A 19,453-nucleotide genomic window follows, 5' to 3' on the forward strand; every position below is an offset into this window, starting at 1 on the left:
CAGACTACATTTAGCTCCAGTTGAAACAACGGGATCAAAAAAGGCATCAGATCTGCTGCCAGAGACGATTGACACCATAACTCCGGCTCTGTACCGACCCACAAATAGCCTCTCTTTCATTTTACCTTCACCGGCCAGCGGCCTGCAGCTGATTTTTCTGCGGTTAGGCAGATTTTTTTCGCTTTGTTTGGTTGCCACAGGACACATGCTTACTTACAGAAGCACTTTGTGATGTGTGACTTTCCACAGTGGCTTGAAAAATCAAAACTGCAGTCTGATAGCGCCATCGGCTTGAATCTTTAAAAGCACTCCTCCTTTCCCGCAGTCGTGCTTTTTTTAGAATATATGAGATTAAATCGGGAGAAACGAGTCTGCTGACCATGGGGGGCTTTTCATTTATCTGTAACCTGTGGGGGGGCTTGATGTTAAACACACGACAGTACGTCAGTACAGGTCTTAAAAAAAAATAAAAAGGTCAGGGAGGCCCGTAAAAAGGAGAGAAATAACGACTCTCCCATCTCTGGAATCAAACTAATCTTTTCCTCATAAACCCCAACTCCCCCCTATCATTGGCAGAGCACCGGAGCTCAGATACAGGTGGCGGGGGATTTGCTGCCCAACTCCACCGAGCGAGGGGTGACGATATCTGGGAATCAGGAGTCGGTAATCCAGTGTGTCAGGCTCATCTGCACTGTGATCCTGGAGGTAGGAAGGAGCATGATTCACTTCACTCGCCTCTTTAATCACTGGTTGTCGCAGCCCTGCAGCTGCATGATGGGAGTTATTACTCTGGACGTACATGTTTTTACTTCAATAGTGTGTAGTTTTTCACTACAAGAGAAGTTATTCCATGTTTCGTGTCCGCGGCATTATCTTATAATTCAAATTGTCCTTGATATTTGTTTGGTAGGACTCAAAAACGTTGGTACGAGTCAAAGACTTTGCTACGAGTTAAAGACCTTGGTACGAGTCAAATTCTATGGTTAGAGTCAAAGACTTTGGTACGATTCAAAGACTTTGCTACGAGTTAAAGACTTTGCTACGAGTTAAAGACTTAGCTACGAGTTAAAGACTTAGCTACGAGTTAAAGACCTTGGTACCAGTTAAAGACTATGGTTGGAGTCAAAGACTTTGCTACGAGTTAAAGACTTTGCTACGAGTCAAAGACTTTGCTACGAGTCAAAGACTTTGCTACGAGTTAAAGACTTTGCCACGAGTCAAAGACTTTGGTACGATTCAAAGACTTTGGTTAGAGTCAAAGACTTTGCTACAAGTTAAAGACTTTGCTACGAGTTAAAGACTTAGCTACGAGTTAAAGACTTAGCTACGAGTTAAAGACCTTGGTACCAGTTAAAGACTATGGTTGGAGTCAAAGACTTTGCTACGAGTTAAAGACTTTGCTACGAGTCAAAGACTTTGCTACGAGTCAAAGACTTTGCTACGAGTTAAAGACTTTGCTACGAGTTAAAGACCTTGGTACGATTCAAAGACTTTGTTTAGAGTCAAAGACTTTGGTACAATTCAAAGACTTTGGTTAGAGTCAAAGACTTTGGTACAATTCAAAGACTTTGGTTAGAGTCAAAGACTTTGGTATGAGTTAAAGACTCAAAGGAGAAAAGGTGTAGCTCTCGGGTCAGAGCTCCTTGTTGATGGGGAGGACACTGAGCTGCTTACAGAAAACAAACTGGCCTGCAGCTAATACCGTCCACCTTGAGACAAAAGCTCTCTTGAGAAAATTAAGGATGGGATGAGAGAAAAAAACAAAAACAACCCTAAGCACAGTTTCCTCCTGTGTGTTCACAGATGTACACAAGTCCTTTTTGTTTTAGCGATGCAGCTGGACCTGACTGACTAATTGCTAGTTTGATCCAGTTTTCCAGGGCTTTCTTCAAAGGCTTGCGAGTTTCATTAGGATTCCGTACCACCGGCTTCTCGCTTTTGGCTCTGAGATTTAAAATATGCAAAGTTATACAAAGAATTTGCTGTTACTGCTCCCGCTGAAAAGATGCTCCACATTCTGAGAGCTTAAACTGTATTGCCACCGTTGCAGTTGCTCGATAAGATACACGTGTTGTGTACTCCGGATAATCTCCTTTCCTCGTGGCGTTTGAAGAATTTTATCTTCAAATGGCTCATGTCAGTGGACGCTTGATTCATCCAGAGGGCAAACAACTGCAGCTCCGAAGCCTTCTAAAGCTCCGAGCTGCTATCAACGAGGAGCTCTCACTGCAGCGCTTCAATAATTCAATGAATGACTAATGTTATCAAAAGGAAAACAAGGAAGGGAGTAATGTCAGTGTCATTAGCAGTTTAGTTCATCATTAAGTGTTATTGTATCTTAATGTGCCAAAGAGTTGTACACACATGCTCTCAGTGTCACTCTGTGTTTGGCGTCGTCTCTGAGTGAATGTGAATGAGTTTATTCACGTCTAAGAGCTTAATGATTTGTTTCTACCTCTTGTCCTGTTTTGTTTTTGACTACTCAGTCTCCCCCGAAGGGCGCAACCATCCCCTACCGCCCGAGCCCCTCTCCGGCCCTCCTCATCGCAGGGAACCAGGTGAGCGATTATAACCACTCGTGTTAGGAGGTACATACGTGATGGACCGGGACAGTGGTTCTCGTCTCTTAATTCATTACAGAGCTGGAGAAGAAGGCTGGTTTTTAGTGTGAACCGCGCTGAAGTAAAATATGGTGTTAGAGGTAGAAGTTGTTCTGTGGATAAGTAGTTAAAACGGTGGTATTGAAGCCTTGATTTTTCATTCCAGTCGTCGTCATCTAGCTGATTTTTGCAATCAGGAATTGGGAGTAACCATATTTGGACTTTAAAAAAAATGTAACCCTGCTTTTACTCTAAATGGACCATCATTTACTAAATGATATCATGCTGTATTGAAGAAGACTTGAAACAATAGATTGAGACCATGAACGTCTAATCTTTACTGAGGGAATAAATGAAGAGAGAAGTCATTTTCTTATAGGTGAGACCAGAGGAGTTGCCCCCTGGTGGTCACTACAAAGAATGCAGATTCATGACACTTTTCTTCAGAGATTGCCGCACGGTTACAAATTTGAAGACATTCCACTAAGAACTACATTTGTCAACCTCGTAGTCTGTGGCGGAATTGGGGGGGGGGGGGGGGGGGGGGGGGTGTTCCCGTTGGTTTGAGTGGAACAGGCGCTCCCTCCCTCCCTCCCTCCCGTGGAGCGAGCCGTCTCCTCTGGTTCTCTGCGTAGCCGGCAGCGGTTCTGACTCGTTTGTGCCGCCTCCGACTGGTCAATTTCTGGAATGTCTTCGTGTGTTTGATATCACCCATAATAAGCTATCAAATTAAAGCCGTGGCGAGGTCCTGGTCACCGGGAGATGGCTTTTAATGAAGAACGCACAGCGATAAGGGATGTTTGTATAATTTGTCGGGGGAGAAAATGAAGTGGAATGGGAAATGGGCCGAGGATGAGTCATGGTCCATAAGCCTGTTAGGTGGGATGAAGTGTCAGAAATGAAGCCCATCGCAGACCGAATGTGATCTGTAGAGAAAGAGCAGGGGAAAAAAACCCTCACTAATCATAACAAAATAATGAATGTCAGATCCTCATGAACATGAAGATAGTTCCGGGCAAAATTGTGAGCTAAACGTTTCTCCCCTTTGTGTGTTTTCAGGTGTACGAGGCATCCGAATTTGCCCCCCACCCGCTGTACTCCGTCACCCAGGGAGGCCTGGACCTCCAGCAGGTAACTGGACATCAAGTCTGTGAATCTCCACGAAACGAAATGCTCTTCAGCTGCATTGCAGCGGGCACGAATAGGTCTCGGGGAGGGCGGGGGGGGGCGGGGGCGGGAGGAGGGTGGATGGAGGGGGACGGCTGTGATGATCTGAGGGTTCTGCGGCGTGTCCAAATTTACACAGTCCATCATCTGGCCTGAGGCATTTAAAACAACAGCTGAGCGTTCTGCTATTGTTCTGCCCGGTCTGCAGAGCCGTAGCCCCCCCGTCAGCCACCCCCCCCTCCATGAAACACGAGGCCACACCACCACCACAGTTCCTTTTTTTAGTCCTGCCTCGCTCTGCACCAGAAGCATTGGGGCTAGAGGAGTGTTCCTCCCATGACAGCATAAGCAGATACTGTCAGAACATCGCAAACGGCACAAGCAGCTTCTGACGAATCAGCCCCAGATGGAGGGGACAAAAAGACAATAACTGTGGTTAATGATATCAAAAGACTTACCGATTTGGATCACTCATGCGGTAAATGCTGTAAATTGAAAGATAATCGCTACTAATTTGTGGTGTTTTACTGTGTTGCTCTGATGCTCGGTGAGGGCCAGCTGAGATGGACTGGTAATAGAAGCCAGACAGCTGGCGAATCGGGTTAGAGTCGATGGACAGATGGACTGATAGATAGAAAATGAAGTTAAAGTGAGAGAAAAGTGGGCTTAACATAGGGAAGTCGACTTTATAGAAGATAATGGGGTGGGGGGGGGGGGGATTTGGGGGAGATGATGAACAAATCATTTGGAAAACGAGTACACAAAGAATATGTTTGGCAAATAATGAACACATTTCATTACCTTTGTGTAATATGTGGGCGACGTGTGACTTTGATGAGGCCAAATGGGTCTTTTGGAAGGTGACGCAGTGGATCCGTTTAGGGAAGTGAAGCAGTTCTGGGTCCATCAGGACGGTCCGGCTCACAGGAGTCCGTGTTTTTTCGGCCCAGCGGAGACACGGAGCTCTCGTTGGATCTTTTCCACTTCGGTCTGTGACAACCACAGGCAAATAGAATTTTGCAGCTTTGCAGCAGTTGTCACCTTTATTGTTGAGGGGTGGCGGCAGGAATAATAAAAACGGATATTTCAAAGCACCGGACATATAAAAAAAAAAAAAAAAAACACACCAGGTTGCTGCTTTGATGGAGGCCGGATCGGCGAGTGTGTGAAGCTCAGGGCTGCGGAGCTACAAACGCTCCCTCCTCTGCTTCTGGAGAAACTAAAACCCTGCTCGTACTGAAGGCACGTAGGCACGTTTGTCTCGAGCTTTGTAAAAGTGTTTCATTCTTATTGTGATGTAATGTTGCTTTGCACTTCCCCGGCCACCGTATGAAAGTGAAGCTCTCCCGTTAAGAGGCTGCAGATTTATGGCTTTCACTGCTGTAATTCACCGGCTCTCTTCCCCCTTTCGCAGGCCTACGCTCTGCAAAACCAATACGGCATTCCACACTCAGAGGTACGGCAGGTATCAGCGTGCACCACCCGCGCCTTTGTGGTTTCAGCGCAATAAGTTCCCCGCTCTCTGTCCCTCTGCAGATGGCCAAGCTGCATCAGCTGTCGATGCAGCAGGGCCTGAGCCCCATGGCCCAGCAGGCCTCGGCCATCATGCCCGGTAGGTGGAGCCCGTCCTCGAAGGAGCGCCGTGTTAAACACCGGTCTATTAAAATGGAAATGAACCGCTTCATTGTATCTAGCAGTCCTCGCCCCTCCCCCCTCCCTCCTCTGGCATATCAGTGCCAGCTTCAAAAATGAGCTGAATGGATATTTAAATGTCAGATATGTCAATTTCACTCAGTGGATGCTTGTGTTTTCTCTCTGTCAGGGATGGACTCCAATACTCAGGCATCTCAGGAGCTGCTTATTCCCAATGATGTAAGAAGGAGCAACTTTTATTCTTTATTCTGCATGGTTTTTAATCTGCCCCCCCCCCCACACACACACACACACACACACAAACCTCCCTCGCCGTCCTCGCTGCTTTAACCTCGGACTAACGCAAGGTTAAAAGGGATTCTGAGCCGGAGATGGATCCTTTTCGCATTATTGTCTGTGCTGCGGCAGCAGTGTCTCAGAGTGGCTCCCATGGGTGCTCAGTAAATCCTCTCATGTTCCCTGACCTACTTAGAGGCTGTCTGCTGTCAAAACAGCCAATGAGGAGACAGACGAGGATCCTTCCCCTCCTCACTTAGCCCTCCGCCAGGGTTTCACGAAACGTCTCCCCAAATCGCAGCAGGAATCACGGCGCGTAGATTCTCCTCAAAACAACGTCAGGCGATGCTTTCAGGTGCTGTGGCCCGTTTGGCTGTGCATTGTAACGTGCTTCTTATGGGATTCAGGAAAATGAGAGAGAAAGGGGTCGTTTTATGATTCATTTGTGTTTCATCCGCAGCACAAGCAAAATAAAAATGAAAACAGAAGCGCATTGATCCATGAAACAAATCCTCTGAGGAGATCAATAACCAGAGCATTATCATGATAATTATTTACAGCTGACTCTAAATAATCTGCAGCAAAGGAAGATGTCACCCTGGTTCTCTCTGTTTTTGGCCTCTTCGTGGGGTTTAAAAACCACTACAGTATGATCTCTTAAACATGTGTTTTTCTTCTGGGAATCCACTTTTATAACTTTTTTAATAACAACATCTGTCAATCACATACTCTGCTTTATGTACTATTTGACTCTGCATCTGTCGTACCACATCAAAGTAGCCTCGTGGATATAATAAGAACTTTTCTCATAGACTTCTATGGGACCAGAAGAGTCGCCCCCTGGTGGTCAGCAGGGACAATGCATTTGCTTCACTTTTCAGTTGATCAGCTGAATCAGAGCCTCCACCCCCCCCCCCCCCCCCATGTGGCCCAAAGTTGTACTCCAGAAATAAATGTCGGACTTGATGTGAAAGGCTCTTCTGTCAAAAAAAACACTTCACCTTCAAGTATCGGAAAGAGGAAACGTTCCAGAAGATGGAAAGAGTTCATCTGGTCTCATCCGTGATTCCAAGCGTCATAGTGTATGTACGTGTATACGTGTTTAGAATATTCTATATAGAGTATATCGAGTATATATATATATGATATATAGCTACAATGTCAGCAACATTTCTCAAATGCCTGAAGGCTTTTTTAACCGAGAAGGGCCCAATACGTGACAGGGACAGCTGTGAGCTTCAGCCATTGTTCCAGAAGAGAGGACTTATAGCCACGACTGAGCCTCCTCACACCCCCCCCCCCCTCCTCCCCAGGTCGACTGCACAATCCACACACACACACAGAGAACCTGCTTGCACACACACACAGCAGGATCCACTGTGCTTCTTGCGAGAGGAAGATTTAGCTGGAAGAAAAATGGCCGCCATCGCGCCCCACTTCCTGTGTGTCCTCTGAGGCCTCCGCAGGGGGCCCATGACGCAGCAGGCATACCTGCGGTGACTCCTGTGCCGCTCATTTAGATCGGGTTGTTTTTTTAAGAGGTTGTCATGAGAGGAATGTCGTTGTCTAAGGTCGTGCACACCACAAAGTGCAGGGGGGGGGGGGGGGGGGTGTTGACAGCTGGCGTCTATTGACAGCTGGCGTAACAGAGGCCAGAGTCCTCTGGAGAGTCTTATGTGTCAGTGGACGGGACACGTTATCTGTGATTTGAGGTCTGTAGTGGCCATTGTGTGTGTGTGTGTGTGTGTGTGTGTGTGTCCAAGACCCCCAAGTACACTCTCGTACCAATAATAGCCAGGAGGAGAGACCAGGTCGCTGTGTGACAAATCAGAGACAGTGGGACAGGCTGCTTACTTCTCAGGAAAGGAATGTTTAGTACCCCGTGCGTGTGTGTGTGTGTGTGTGTGTGTAGCCATGCGTCAGCCGCCGTTAAGCTGCCAACACACACCCGTACTACAAGTACTTCATCACTGTCTGTCTCACTCACTTTATATCTGGCAGCAGAACCCCGCCGCTGAGCGCTGCACTTGGGCTGATATGCAGCCCCCCCCCCCCCCCAAAGCCACGAGCTTTGGCTCTGGTTTGGGGGGGGGGGGCTTTAATATCTATTGTCGCTAACAGGCCGAGGGTCCAGGTTGGCTGATAAAAGCATGAACAAAAGTGATAATGTATTTCAGAATGCAATAAAAAAAAATCCCATGGTCATCTCTCAGAGGGGGGGGGGGGGGGGGGGGGGCAACGAGACTGTACCGTCATGGACTTGAGTTATTTTCCCCATTATGTTTTCCATTAGTGCGGAGACGCATCTAGCTGGCGCGCGTTGGAGAAGTGATTTGTTTGGGAAGTCATCAGCGCTCCGAGGAATCAATAAACCTTTTAGCCACTCGCAGTAATGAGAGCCTCCCGCCTCTGCTGCCGGTGCACACGCGCCACCAATTAAGGGAGGCTTAGGGGGGGGTGGGGGGGGGGAGACTGGAGGGCTTTTGACATGCATGATGGATGGCCAATCCACTGAAGACAATGTAAGTGCAATATTGAAAGTGGTCTGCGTTAAGTGAGCCCCGCGCGCTCTTTTTATTGTTATTATTGTCCCAGTCATTTTTCTTCTGGATCACTTCCAACCAACAATGAAACAAGAAGCTGATGACTTATTGAACCTTCTTCTTGAATCCCCCCCCCCCCCCCCCCAGCTGATCGGTTCGATCATCGGCCGCCAGGGCACCAAGATCAACGAGATCCGGCAGGTGTCCGGAGCCCAGATCAAGATCGGCAGCCAGCTGGACGGCACGAGCGACCGGCACGTCACCATCACGGGAACGCCGGTCAGCATCAACTTGGCCCAGTACCTCATTACCTCCTGGTAAGGCCGCAATGGACACAACAGCGGGTTCAAAATGAAACCCCCCATTAAATAAATACTAGGGCCGGGACTCGAATAGAAATATTATTCTAATTAATTAGAGGCTTTGTAATTAATTAATCGAAATGAATCGCATTTTAATTGCATAAATACTTGACCTGAGAACAGTGAGAAGTAATTTTTTTCACATGGATTTTTATTTTTGTTCAACCAATTCCAGCAGACAAGTGTAGCAATAGCATATTTAGAAATATAGTACTTTCAGAAATTCAGGTAGCCTATAGGTAAGTAGACCTTCTGTAAACTAGGTTTTTTTAAGTAGACCAATACTTTCAAGTACATTCAGAACATTGGTTATTTTTTCAGACGTGGACTCAGTTACCCTGGTCCTTAAACCAGTCATCTGGTGCAGTGTGGGTTGGGTGTGGGTCCTTGTACTCTGAGTCGGGCTAACGTCCACGCTAGCTGCTAATTGTTTTGCGTTGAGGTGATACTTGAGGCTCGATGCGAATTCCTTGTTGCATAGCTTGCACACAACCATGCTCTTATCGACGCTTCCATCCGTTTGTTTTTTATAATAAGATTTCCCATTCACGGGGCCACTCGACACGGTCTCGTCAGCTTCTTCGTTCATGTTCACTGTGGTTTGTTGTTGTCTGAAGTCATGAACGCTAGTTGGTGCTCCAGTATAATCGGTCCCCCGAAACTCATCCAGTGAGAAACGTCCCGCGGTGCAAAAAATAAGTGTAAAAATGCGTAAAAATGTTTAATGTGTTATTTTTTGTGTAATTAATTAATCTTAATTCACATTGTAATTAATTAATCTTAATTAACACGCTAATATTAAAGGAATTCACGCCCTAATAAATACATACAAGAAGGAAACTCTTCTTGTAGAACCAACCATTCATCAGCAGGCAGGATCCTCCACATCCAAACATCTGGTTCATCAGGCCGTAGATAAAACCACCTGCTCCTTGTTAGCATTTAGCATGTTGGCAACATGGCGTTTGAACCTGAGCAGGTGACACTGAGGGTGCGTTTGATTTGTGTCCCTTAGCTGCCCGGCTGTAGTGTTAGATTTATACAGTATATGCGACTTTGTTGAAGTAAAGGTGGAGGACGTAGTCAGATGTTTTACTAAGGTAAAAGTAGGCTTAAGTAAACGTACAAAAGAATCAGAATCAACTAAGTACCAAAAATGTAAAAGCCGCCTACTCATTCTGCAGAAGGGCTTATTTTGGAATCCTCATATTATTGGATATTGATGATCAGTCCCTTAAATGTTGTAGATGTCTTAGTGGATGTGAGTGAAATACAAGGAGTTTCTGAGAAGCAGTTCTTAACTGTCAGGTTGATTAAACACTGATACGAAAAGGTTACATCCATTAAGTGGGTTTATGAGGCTTTACGTTTTAAGGAATATTCCTTCAGCGACAGAATAATCCTCCCATCATTTTCCTCTGTTCCTTCCCTTGTTCCCTCATAGTTTAGAGACCGCCAAATCCACGGCCCAGGCCGCCGCCATGGCGTCTCCGGGCGACCTCAACATGGCCTTCGCCCAGCAGTCGTCCCCGGCCGCCTCCCCCGCACCCACCCTGGCCGCCATGGGCGCCCTGACCCAGGCCCACATGCTGGGCAACCCGTACGGCGCCATGCCCCTCTCGGGCCTGCTGGGGGTGAAGTCCGTCCCCTTCCTGACTCTGTCCGGCCCCGGGCCCGGCGTGGCCGTCACCGCGGCGCCGTCCCACACCAGCCTGGCCGCCTACACCGCCAAAATCTCCTCAGCCAACTGCATCAAGAAGCCAGAGAGACAGAAGTTTGCTCCGTACTGATGGGCTCCGGATGGAGAGGGGAGGCGGCTTGCCAGGGGTGGGTGGGTGGGGGGGGGGGGGGGGGGTGGATATGATGACGGACAGTATGTCAGTATTAAAAAACAACAACAACAACCAGTAGCCATATTCGTGACTTTTATTCCACGACGCACCAACAGAGAAGAGACCAATGGAGACGTGGACAAAGCTGTTAAAACCCTTTTGTTCCCCATGAATCGATGGACCGGCTCACCTCATCACTGTTATTGATCACGGAAAAAAAAAAAGAGAAAAAGAAATCTGGAGCCTCACCTGAGGAGTCGAGACATGGATCAGCTTTAAGTATTTATCCTTCAATAAATTTGTAAATTATACTCGGATGATGAATACTCGACTGTATGATGCTTTTATACAATGTCTATGTTTGCCTCTTGGGAGTTTTTAAGAACATTTTTAAACGTCTTGGGGAGGGGACTTTGTTTTTGTAACAATCTGTGCTCTGGTTCTGTGCTTTTACTGTTTCAGTGTTATGTTGGATTTCATTTTGAATGTGCAACTTGTTTAATCTTTATTTATTAGAATTGTTTCCTTGTATTAAAAATCTTTGTTTCCCGATGGATTTGTCTTCTACTTTGAAACGTCTCTTTTTCCAACCTTTTACCCGCTGAAACATTGTCTTCACAGGCATTTAAACAGCAGAAGCCACGGATCCAATAGATGAGTCCAATAGAAACGCCCAGCAGGAAGCGGCGGGACGCGACACGCAGGCGAACCGAAATAAAGAGAGAGCTGTAGAAATGAGAGGAGCCACTGTGACGCGGTTTAAGATGCAACCGGGTAGCTGCATCAGCATGCAGCGCGGCAGCGTCATCCTCCGGAGAGGAGCCTTCCATCCCGTCCTCTTCCTCCTCCGACTGCGTCAAACACGCAGAGACCCCCCCCCCCGCCGTACAGGAGACATTTTGGAGAGACGCGGGCACGGTGGTAATCAGCTGGAGTCCAACCACATACACATACATTTATATGTGTATGTCCATCAGTGTAGCTACCCATCCATATGTGCATATGCATATTTAAATATAATCTAATTACCCATCCATGAATGAAACATCAAACATTAAATTGATGCTTGAATGTATCGCCTCGTTGTGCTGTGAGGAGGACTTTAACGCAGCGATATCAAACTTTTCAGTGGGTCACTTGTGCCACCTGTAGGCCACACACCACCTCCCCACCTCCCACACACCACCTCCCCATCACCTCCCCACCGCCTCCTTTACTCCCAACACGTGAACAGATGCAGCTGGAGGATCAAACATCAAAGGGTGAAACAATAAATGCTTCATCTGAACGTCAGTGACGCAGAGCTCGAGATTATCTTTTATATAATTATAAAGCAGATCGTAGTTATGATACTAATGCGAATATTGTGAAAGTATTCAGACAAAGGTACGTGCAAAATGTTCTATTAGAAATCCCAAATGCATGCTTATAAATGCGTAATCTTTCTTTAAGTGAAATGTAAAACATACACACACACACACACACAGCGTTGGTCCCCACTTGGCTGCTGTGTGAGTTGTCAGGCGGACGGCGCCCTCTATGGGCCACGCGTCACACGGCTCCACCAATCACAGGCCAGGACGAGTGAGCGCTGATAAAAGATTGTCTTTAATGTTTGGCATCGTTAATGAATTCCATACCACAGCAGTTATGGGAGTAGGAAAACCACTTTTACAACCAAACACAGTTTGATCATGCTAACACCATATGTACAGGAAAGCACATTGAAAAGTGTATAAAGTATTTATATGAGAAGACTCAAAGTCGAGACACGGTCTAATGGATTTGTCCTTTTTCAAACACTGATTATAGATATTTATCAATTACACTGATCTCTGGAGTACACGTATATACACAAAACGACAATAAACCTTTTTCAGGGGCGTCTGCAATAATTCTCAAAAATATTTCACAATACTGCTTTATGTACAATAACAGAATTTACATTGAAAAATTCTATTATACGGATATTGTGAGCATCGCTTCAGTCCCCAGTTTATCCACCCGTGTGACACGCCGTACAAAGCAGCACCCACTGGAACACGTCCACACAACCCATGAGCTCACATACAAAAATAGATTGTTGTCTACTCGGCTGACAACCTGATGTTACACAAACACAAAGCGTCCACCTGCAAAAAAAATAAAAAGAACAACCAAAACAGAAAAACAAAACAACCAGGAAAACGAGTTTGTTGTTCAAATATTAGCTTTATCCTTCCGTTCCTTCCTGTCCCTCACGAAGACGTCGTTGGTGCTCCGAGGAGGGGAGAGAACAACAAATATCAGCGCTAAGAACCCAACAACAGCCTGAAACTAAAGCGCCACCAAACCATACAAAACATCACTAGCTAGATATCTTCTACTTGGGTTTTTTTTTTTTTTGTTCTTCGAGGAGCGTCGAGTGAAGGGAATGAAAAGGAGGGGACGGCTGTCCCCGAAATGAGCTTCTCGCGGTCCAAACTGCATTCGAGTGCACTTTAAGGCAGGTAGGCGATTCCAACGCTGTCCGAGACCGTGGGCTCAGCGAGGGGGGGGGTCCAAGGTTCCCTGCTCCCTGCTCACGGCACACAGAGAAGGACCAAAAGGTGGAGACAGAGTGGTGGGTGGAAGTTTCCTGTTCATGAAACATCGTCTTCCTCCTCTCCGGGTGTCTTTGTCACATACATAAAAAAGACAAAATAAAGAATCCCCCCCCCCCTTTACACCAACACAGACTGAAATTAAAGCACTTAACTGAAACCAAAAAAAAGACAGCATTGCAGATTGCGCAACACAAAGATTGGATCTGAATACATTCACAGAGGTTTTGGGGGAAGTTTCAGGTCCTTCGATGTGATTCACTATTAAGGAGCACTTAACAGTGTAATAATGGACATAAGCCTTTAAAAACACTATAATGTATTCTGTATTATTATCAAAATAAGGGTTCCTATATATGGAGGAGCGGAATGGAGGAGGTTCAGAGCTCCTCCTGCACCTGGGGTCTCATTATTCTCAGATGAACGAAACAGAAACATGCTCACAGACGGGCGCACAATCAATATCAATGTGGTCCGACGCGCTCCTTTTAAACCCCTCCCCCCCAGACGGAGGTAAGGAGGCGAGGAGCCTAGAAGCCTCCTCCTCCTCCTCCTCCTCACTGGGCCTCCTCGTGCTCCTCGCTGATGCACTGCTCCCAGGCGTGTTTCCCGCCGTCCTCCCGGTGGCCGTGTGGCGAGTGGAAGATCCGGCGCGGCAGCGGGACGGGCTGCGGCGCCAGCAGCTCCTCCTCCGGGATGCAGCCCTCCCTCAGGTAGGGCTTGGGCGGCACGGCCGGCGGCTGAGGCCTCCGGTAGGGGATGTGGTGGGGGCCGTGGGGGCCGGGGGCCGGGTGGTGGTGGTGGTGGTGGTGCTGGTGAGGCGGCGGCGGCCCGTGGGAGTGGCCGTCCAGACCCGGGTGGGCGTGCGCGTGAGGGTGCGGGTGCGAGGCGGGGCTGCGGTAGTGGAAGGGGCGGACCGGGTCCACCGCCTCCATGTCCGGCCCCCCGTAGTGGATGTGCAGGTAGGGGGAGGCCAGGTACTCGTCGGGCGGCGACCACAGGTGACTGGGGAGGGGCTCCAGGGCGTCGTTGCGGATGGGGCCCGGGTCCGGGTACTGGCCCCCGAAGTTGCTCTCGCTCAGGGAGGAGACGCCGCTGCTGGCGCTGCCGGAGAGGGTGGAGTTACTGCCGCCCAGCGCCGACTGGGGGCTGGTGGGCGAGCCAGGGATCGGGTGGAGAGGAGACTGGCGAGAGAAAGAGTCAGAGAGTGAGACGGGCGCTGCCTTCACGTGCCGTCAGAAGTGTCAGTAAAAGAGCAACACGGAGGCACTTGAAGGCGGCCTTGTGATTAGAAGTCGCCCGCTAGAGGGGGGAGGGGGGGGGAGGGGATGACGTCACTAAGTGGAGGAACTGGGGAGCTTCTGTGACAAAAAAAAAAAAAAGGGATCGCAAATAGGCGCTAAGATCACAATTTCATCCTCATCGCTTCATCTATTTGTGTAAATGTGGAAGAACAGGAAGGAAGAGCAGAGGAGAGACGATTAAAGGCAAGAAATGCAACACAGCCGCCTGACACCGTGTGACCACACGTATGACACTACCTTTCGGAGGGAGCGGACGGGCAGGGTGGGGGGGGGCTCGCTGTTCTGGTGGTGGAACGCATCACAGTGCATCAGGAAGTGTCCTGTGAAGTGAACATTCGGGGACAGTTCATTCATACGTTGCTTAGAAAAACTCTCTGAAAAGCTCTCTGAAACCGCCACTACCTGGGGGGAAGGACCTGGGGGGCACGGGAGGCATGATCACACCTCCAGTAGAAGCCGGCATGTAGGACATTTGCTCCCTGTTCTCTCCATCCAGACTCCAGCTGCTGGGAACGTTGGGAAACACTGTTGGGGAGGGGGGGGGGGGGGGGGGGGGACCCAAAAACGTTGTAAACATAAGTTAAGGTCTCAATGAGCTCCGCCTCCTCGTGAAAATAAAAACCACGATGGAGAGCGCTTCCACGGGTTTGGTTACCTTTCTCCGGTGGGTTGACGTGGGGATCCGCGCACGGCTTACAGGGGCTGATCTGCTGAAGCAAGGCGCGCTGCATGTGGTTGTTCTGTAACGCAGAGCGGGGCGGGTGATTACAACGGCCTCCTTCATTTCACCTGGAAACAAGCCCCCCCCCACAAACAGCCCACCTGTCCGCTGTCCGCCATGCCGTAGTACATGGAGCTGCTGACCCTCTCGCGGTGGGACGGCAGCAGGATCATCACTTCCCGGTTGTGCTTGGCCTTGTCGGGGAGAGACGGGGAGCCTGGACGGGGGGGGGGGGGGGGGGGGGAAGACAAAGTGAAACAAAGACGTCCAACGGGCTTCAACCCCACCTGAGGGTGTCTTCAGAGTCCTCTCACTCACCTCGGGCACTCGAGGGGGCAGAGTTGATGATCTGGGAGGAGTTGGAGCGGATGGAGCTCAGGCTGGAGGAGGAGGGGCTCGGCTGCAAGACAAAAAGCGCCTTTTTAATGCAACAGAAACTCTTCTTTCCCTTTTCCTGCCTCTCATGTGGCTTCTCTCCCAGTGGTCAGGTCTCCAAAAAAAAAACACGAGACACAGACACACCCAATCCGGCATCAATGGACCCCTCGTTCCCGGTGTGCGTTTGCTGTTGTCGAGCCGTACCTGCATGTGCGAGGCGTCCTCGGGGTGCTCCCCCATCAGGCCGTCGGTCATTATGACCAGGTTCCCCGCCTCGCTCGACGTGTGGGAGGACAGGGAGGACGACGAGTGGCGGATCGAAGCCTGAAGGCTCAGAGGGCTGCAGGACGGACGGTGGAGACTGTGAATCATCCGTGTTCATGGGGGTGTGTGTGTGTGTGTGTGTGTGTGTGGGCATCATTTTAGCGAAGAGATTTCCATCTGTTACACATTTCCATACTGCAATTTGCATTCAAATCGCCTTCCACCGCTTTAGATCCTAATACATATATATATATACAAGGCCATTTCTCTCCCCTTGTGTGCTGTAATAGTGTGGCAACATCTTGCCTCAATGCATGCTGGGATAACCTCAAACATCGGGTGACCATGAAATGGACGATCAGTTAAGAAAATGGATGATTGCATGTAAAATGCTTTTAATTTAAAAAACTGATCTCTTCTCCAATCCTGTGTGTAAGTGTGCGTGCGTGCGTGCGTGCGTGCGTGTGTGTGTGCGTGTACCTGTGTCTGTGGATGAGGCGGACACTCTCGGGGCTCATGTGGCTGTGGGAGGAGAGGATGCCTCTCGGGGAGTTGACCCCCTGGCAGCCCGCGGTGCCGAACCGATCGCCGCCGGAGACCCCCTGCTGGGACCCAACCATGTACTGCTCTGAATAATCACACCGCTCCCACGCGCACAAAGCAACACCCGCATCAGTTGGTTTTCCGCACGTGGCACTACTCACGTGATGCAGGCCCGTCCTCATCATGTGGAACTGGTCCACGAGCTTCTTGTGCAGGGGGCGCATCTCGGGATGCACCAGCTTCTCGTGGACCGCCAGCCCGACTCCGAGGATGTGCACCTGTCGAAGGAATCAGGGGAATCAGAGGGAGCGCTGAGGAGGACTCTCTAAACAAATGTCAGAGCCGACGCGCCGAACCTGCTCCTGCATCAAGTCCTTCAGGTGCGTGATCCTCTCCGTGTCTTCTGGGTGACTGCTGATGTAGTCCTTGTCAAAGAAGGCCTGTCGTAAGCAAGATGGGGGGGGCAAAGGAGGGGGATCGCTCACGACACCGTTTTCACACACTCGACGCGTTCAACGCCTCAGTTTTGCAGAGCGCGGCTACCTCCTGATATCTGGCGATGCCCCCGTTGACGGCGGCGTCGATGACCCCGTTGAGGCACATGCTGAGCGGGTTGATGTTGCCGTGGTGCTGCCGGTGCTGGTACTGGCTGATCAGAGTCCGCAGCTCCTGGGTCTTATTCTCCACCACGTAGATGGCGTTCTCCAGAGGGCTCACCTCCATCTGCAGGCAAACACACGGCCGGTGTGACGGAGGGTGTGACGGTGTGTGTGTGTGTGTGTGTAATAAATAAAAGGAAGGGTGGCGTTTGAGTTCCTCACCACTTCTCTCCTCTCCACCTCGGCCCAGCGGGAGATCCCAGGCAGAGGACGGGACAGGATCAGGGTCGTCCTCTCGATCCACAGACTCTGTGGAAGAGAACAGAGGCTGAACCACATCTGGCAGCATCAGGGGGGCCTGGTGGAGGACACCCGTGTGGGGGAGGGGGGGGTTCAGCGTGGCGTGCGTGTACATGTAGGTCAGTTCAGTGAGGTGTAAACTGCACATTCAGGCCGCTGTGTAAGAGGGAGCCGCAGCCTCCGAGTCTCTGTGAACGGCGAGAGAGACACACAAGGACCACAAAAAGACACGAGGACGACGAAAAGACGCAACGACAAAAAGACACAAGGACGACGAAAAGACGCAACGACAAAAAGACACAAGGACGACGAAAAGACGCAACGACAAAAACGACAAAAAGACACAAGGACGACAAAAAGACGCAACGACAAAAACGACAAAAAGACACAAGGACGACAAAAAGACGCAACGACAAAAATGACAAAAAGACACAAGGACGACAAAAAGACGCAACGACAAAAACGACAAAAAGACACAACGACGACAAAAACGACAAAAAGACACAAAGACGTCGACAAAAAGACACGAGGACGGGTGAAATGTGTCTTCGGTTTGACTCCTCAGTAACTTGTGAGATCATCTGTTCATCGTTTGTTTCTGTGAAACATTTACTGCTTCCAGCTTCTGAGGATGAAGATTTGCTGCTGTTCTGTTTGTTATTCGGGCTCCAACCAATGACTATTCTATCAATAAATATAAATATAATTTATTGAATAGTTTTTATTATTCTCAATTTATACAACAGTGAATTTTCCTTAGATAAACACTAACATCTGAGGTAATGATGACATCACCATCAAACATTGATATTAAATAAACAATACAATCATTCAATACAAATACTGTATTAAAAATTGATCCGTCAGAAGATCACAAAAATACTAAACCTGTAATTCTAAAGGATTTCAGTGATGATGATGATGATGATGATAAAGATTTATCTCCTTACAGCTGTTCAGAAGATCATCAGGATATAACGAATAATAATGCGGCTTTAGTTTTATTATTATTATCTGTGTTTATTTTCTGTGTTTATTATCTTTTCTTTCTGTCTTCTTCCACGAAGGATCGCAGGTCATGACATCGCCGAGGATCAATTCCACTTATTGGTTTGAAGTATCTCTTTTGTTATCTCTATCCCATTTAACGAGTTAAAGTCTAGTCTTGTTTTGGTCGAGGATCCATGGGAAGATGGTTTCCTACCTCAAGGCAAACATGTGACACGTGACATGTGACTGAGCCGCGCGGCTGGGGGGCCGTACCCTGAACTCGTTCTCGCGGTCCTTGGGCCCCTTGTGGAAGGGCCTGTCGTAGTGGAAGCGGCTGACGTTGTTAATGCGGTAGAAGCTCTTGATCCTCTCGGGCACTCGCTCCAGCTGAGGCACGTCCGAGATGTCCGACACCGGCGTCACCGCGTAGATCTGCAAGTCTGCGGAGGGGGGGCCTAGTGTCAAGGAAGCGACCGAGGGAGGAGGAAGCAGGGGAAGGACACGGAGGAGCGTTCAAACATTCAAAATGGGGGATTTATAACCAACAGCGTGGCGGCAGGATACACTGAGCCTCGCTCTGCAGGATGGTGTCGTCGGGTTGGTTGGGATGCTGCATGGCGATGGCTTGTGGAAATTCTCCCAGCATCCTTTGCTGGAAGTCCTCAAGTCGTTCGTAGTCATAACCGCGACAGACAAACTCCTTGTTCTGCAGAAAGAGAGGGGAGGGGGGGGGGGGGGGGGCACAGCTGGATTTATTCCAAGCTGACAGTAATAAAGCATTGCAGGTATGTAGGATCGCATGAAAAGAAATGGATAAAACAACAAAAAGTCCAAATATAGAATACATGGACATTATCTCCTATATTTAGCTCTGCAGGAGGGGATCTACTAAATGCTCCTCTTTGTTCACCCTCCAGTCCCCAATGTGTCTGTTTGCTGTTTTGTGAAAGCAGTGCATTGTGGGCTTTTAGAGCTTACTCCCCCAAAAACAACACAATGAGAGTTAGCAGCGCTAAGATGTAACCAAAAACATTCAGTGTGTTGAACAATGGCGTCCCGATTGATTTGAAGAGCCGCGAGGCCCAGAAGAGTCCTCTAGTTCTAGACAATACACGGTTATTACAAAAATAAAGATTGTAACAGAAACTACTTCAGCTCAGGCAAAACATCCATTCTGAAGAGGTTACATGAGAGTTGACTCACCCGGAGGAAGAAGGGAAACTTCCTGCCGTAGAATCCCATCCTGAAGAACTCCGGCTCGATCCTCTGCTGCTCGATGATGTTGTCGTAATATGCCGCCTCCATTTTCTGCCGCGGAGGGATAGAAGAAAAAAAAAAA

General features: G+C 48.8%; 2 protein-coding genes across 6 annotated transcripts in view; one reads left to right on the plus strand and one right to left on the minus strand.

Moving 5' to 3' along the window:
* The window catches only part of LOC119222554 (poly(rC)-binding protein 4-like), a 25,204-nt gene extending 14,782 nt beyond the window's left edge, over positions 1-10,422 (plus strand). The window contains exons 7-14 of the mRNA XM_037479290.2: positions 577-705; positions 2,487-2,558; positions 3,660-3,731; positions 5,182-5,223; positions 5,304-5,379; positions 5,590-5,639; positions 8,387-8,556; positions 10,046-10,422. Of these exons, the coding sequence (XP_037335187.1) occupies positions 577-705; positions 2,487-2,558; positions 3,660-3,731; positions 5,182-5,223; positions 5,304-5,379; positions 5,590-5,639; positions 8,387-8,556; positions 10,046-10,391 (957 nt within the window). The 3' untranslated portion in view covers positions 10,392-10,422. The remainder of the gene's footprint in view (positions 1-576; positions 706-2,486; positions 2,559-3,659; positions 3,732-5,181; positions 5,224-5,303; positions 5,380-5,589; positions 5,640-8,386; positions 8,557-10,045) is intronic.
* Positions 10,423-12,022: 1,600 nt separating this feature from the next.
* The window catches only part of LOC119222268 (dedicator of cytokinesis protein 3-like), a 35,549-nt gene continuing 28,118 nt past the window's right edge, over positions 12,023-19,453 (minus strand). For 2 of the 5 annotated variants that reach the window (XM_037478762.2, XM_037478760.2), the window contains 15 exons: positions 19,318-19,422; positions 18,679-18,820; positions 18,388-18,554; positions 17,047-17,133; positions 16,769-16,948; positions 16,582-16,665; positions 16,387-16,503; positions 16,163-16,284; positions 15,623-15,758; positions 15,359-15,440; positions 15,142-15,257; positions 14,975-15,059; positions 14,722-14,844; positions 14,557-14,639; positions 12,023-14,199 (listed from right to left, as the gene is read on the minus strand). In XM_037478762.2, coding sequence (XP_037334659.2) covers positions 13,573-14,199; positions 14,557-14,639; positions 14,722-14,844; positions 14,975-15,059; positions 15,142-15,257; positions 15,359-15,440; positions 15,623-15,758; positions 16,163-16,284; positions 16,387-16,503; positions 16,582-16,665; positions 16,769-16,948; positions 17,047-17,133; positions 18,388-18,554; positions 18,679-18,820; positions 19,318-19,422 — 2,256 coding nt within the window. In that variant the 3' untranslated portion in view covers positions 12,023-13,572. Of the gene's footprint in view, positions 14,200-14,556; positions 14,640-14,721; positions 14,845-14,974; positions 15,060-15,141; positions 15,258-15,358; positions 15,441-15,622; positions 15,759-16,162; positions 16,306-16,386; positions 16,504-16,581; positions 16,666-16,768; positions 16,949-17,046; positions 17,134-18,387; positions 18,555-18,678; positions 18,821-19,317; positions 19,423-19,453 lie in introns of all 5 variants that reach the window. The other 3 variants (XM_037478758.2, XM_037478761.2, XM_037478759.2) reach the window with 2 other exon arrangements.

The sequence above is a fragment of the Pungitius pungitius genome, chromosome 1 (genome assembly GCF_949316345.1).
Source record: "Pungitius pungitius chromosome 1, fPunPun2.1, whole genome shotgun sequence".
Classification (NCBI taxonomy): Eukaryota; Metazoa; Chordata; class Actinopteri; order Perciformes; family Gasterosteidae; genus Pungitius; species Pungitius pungitius.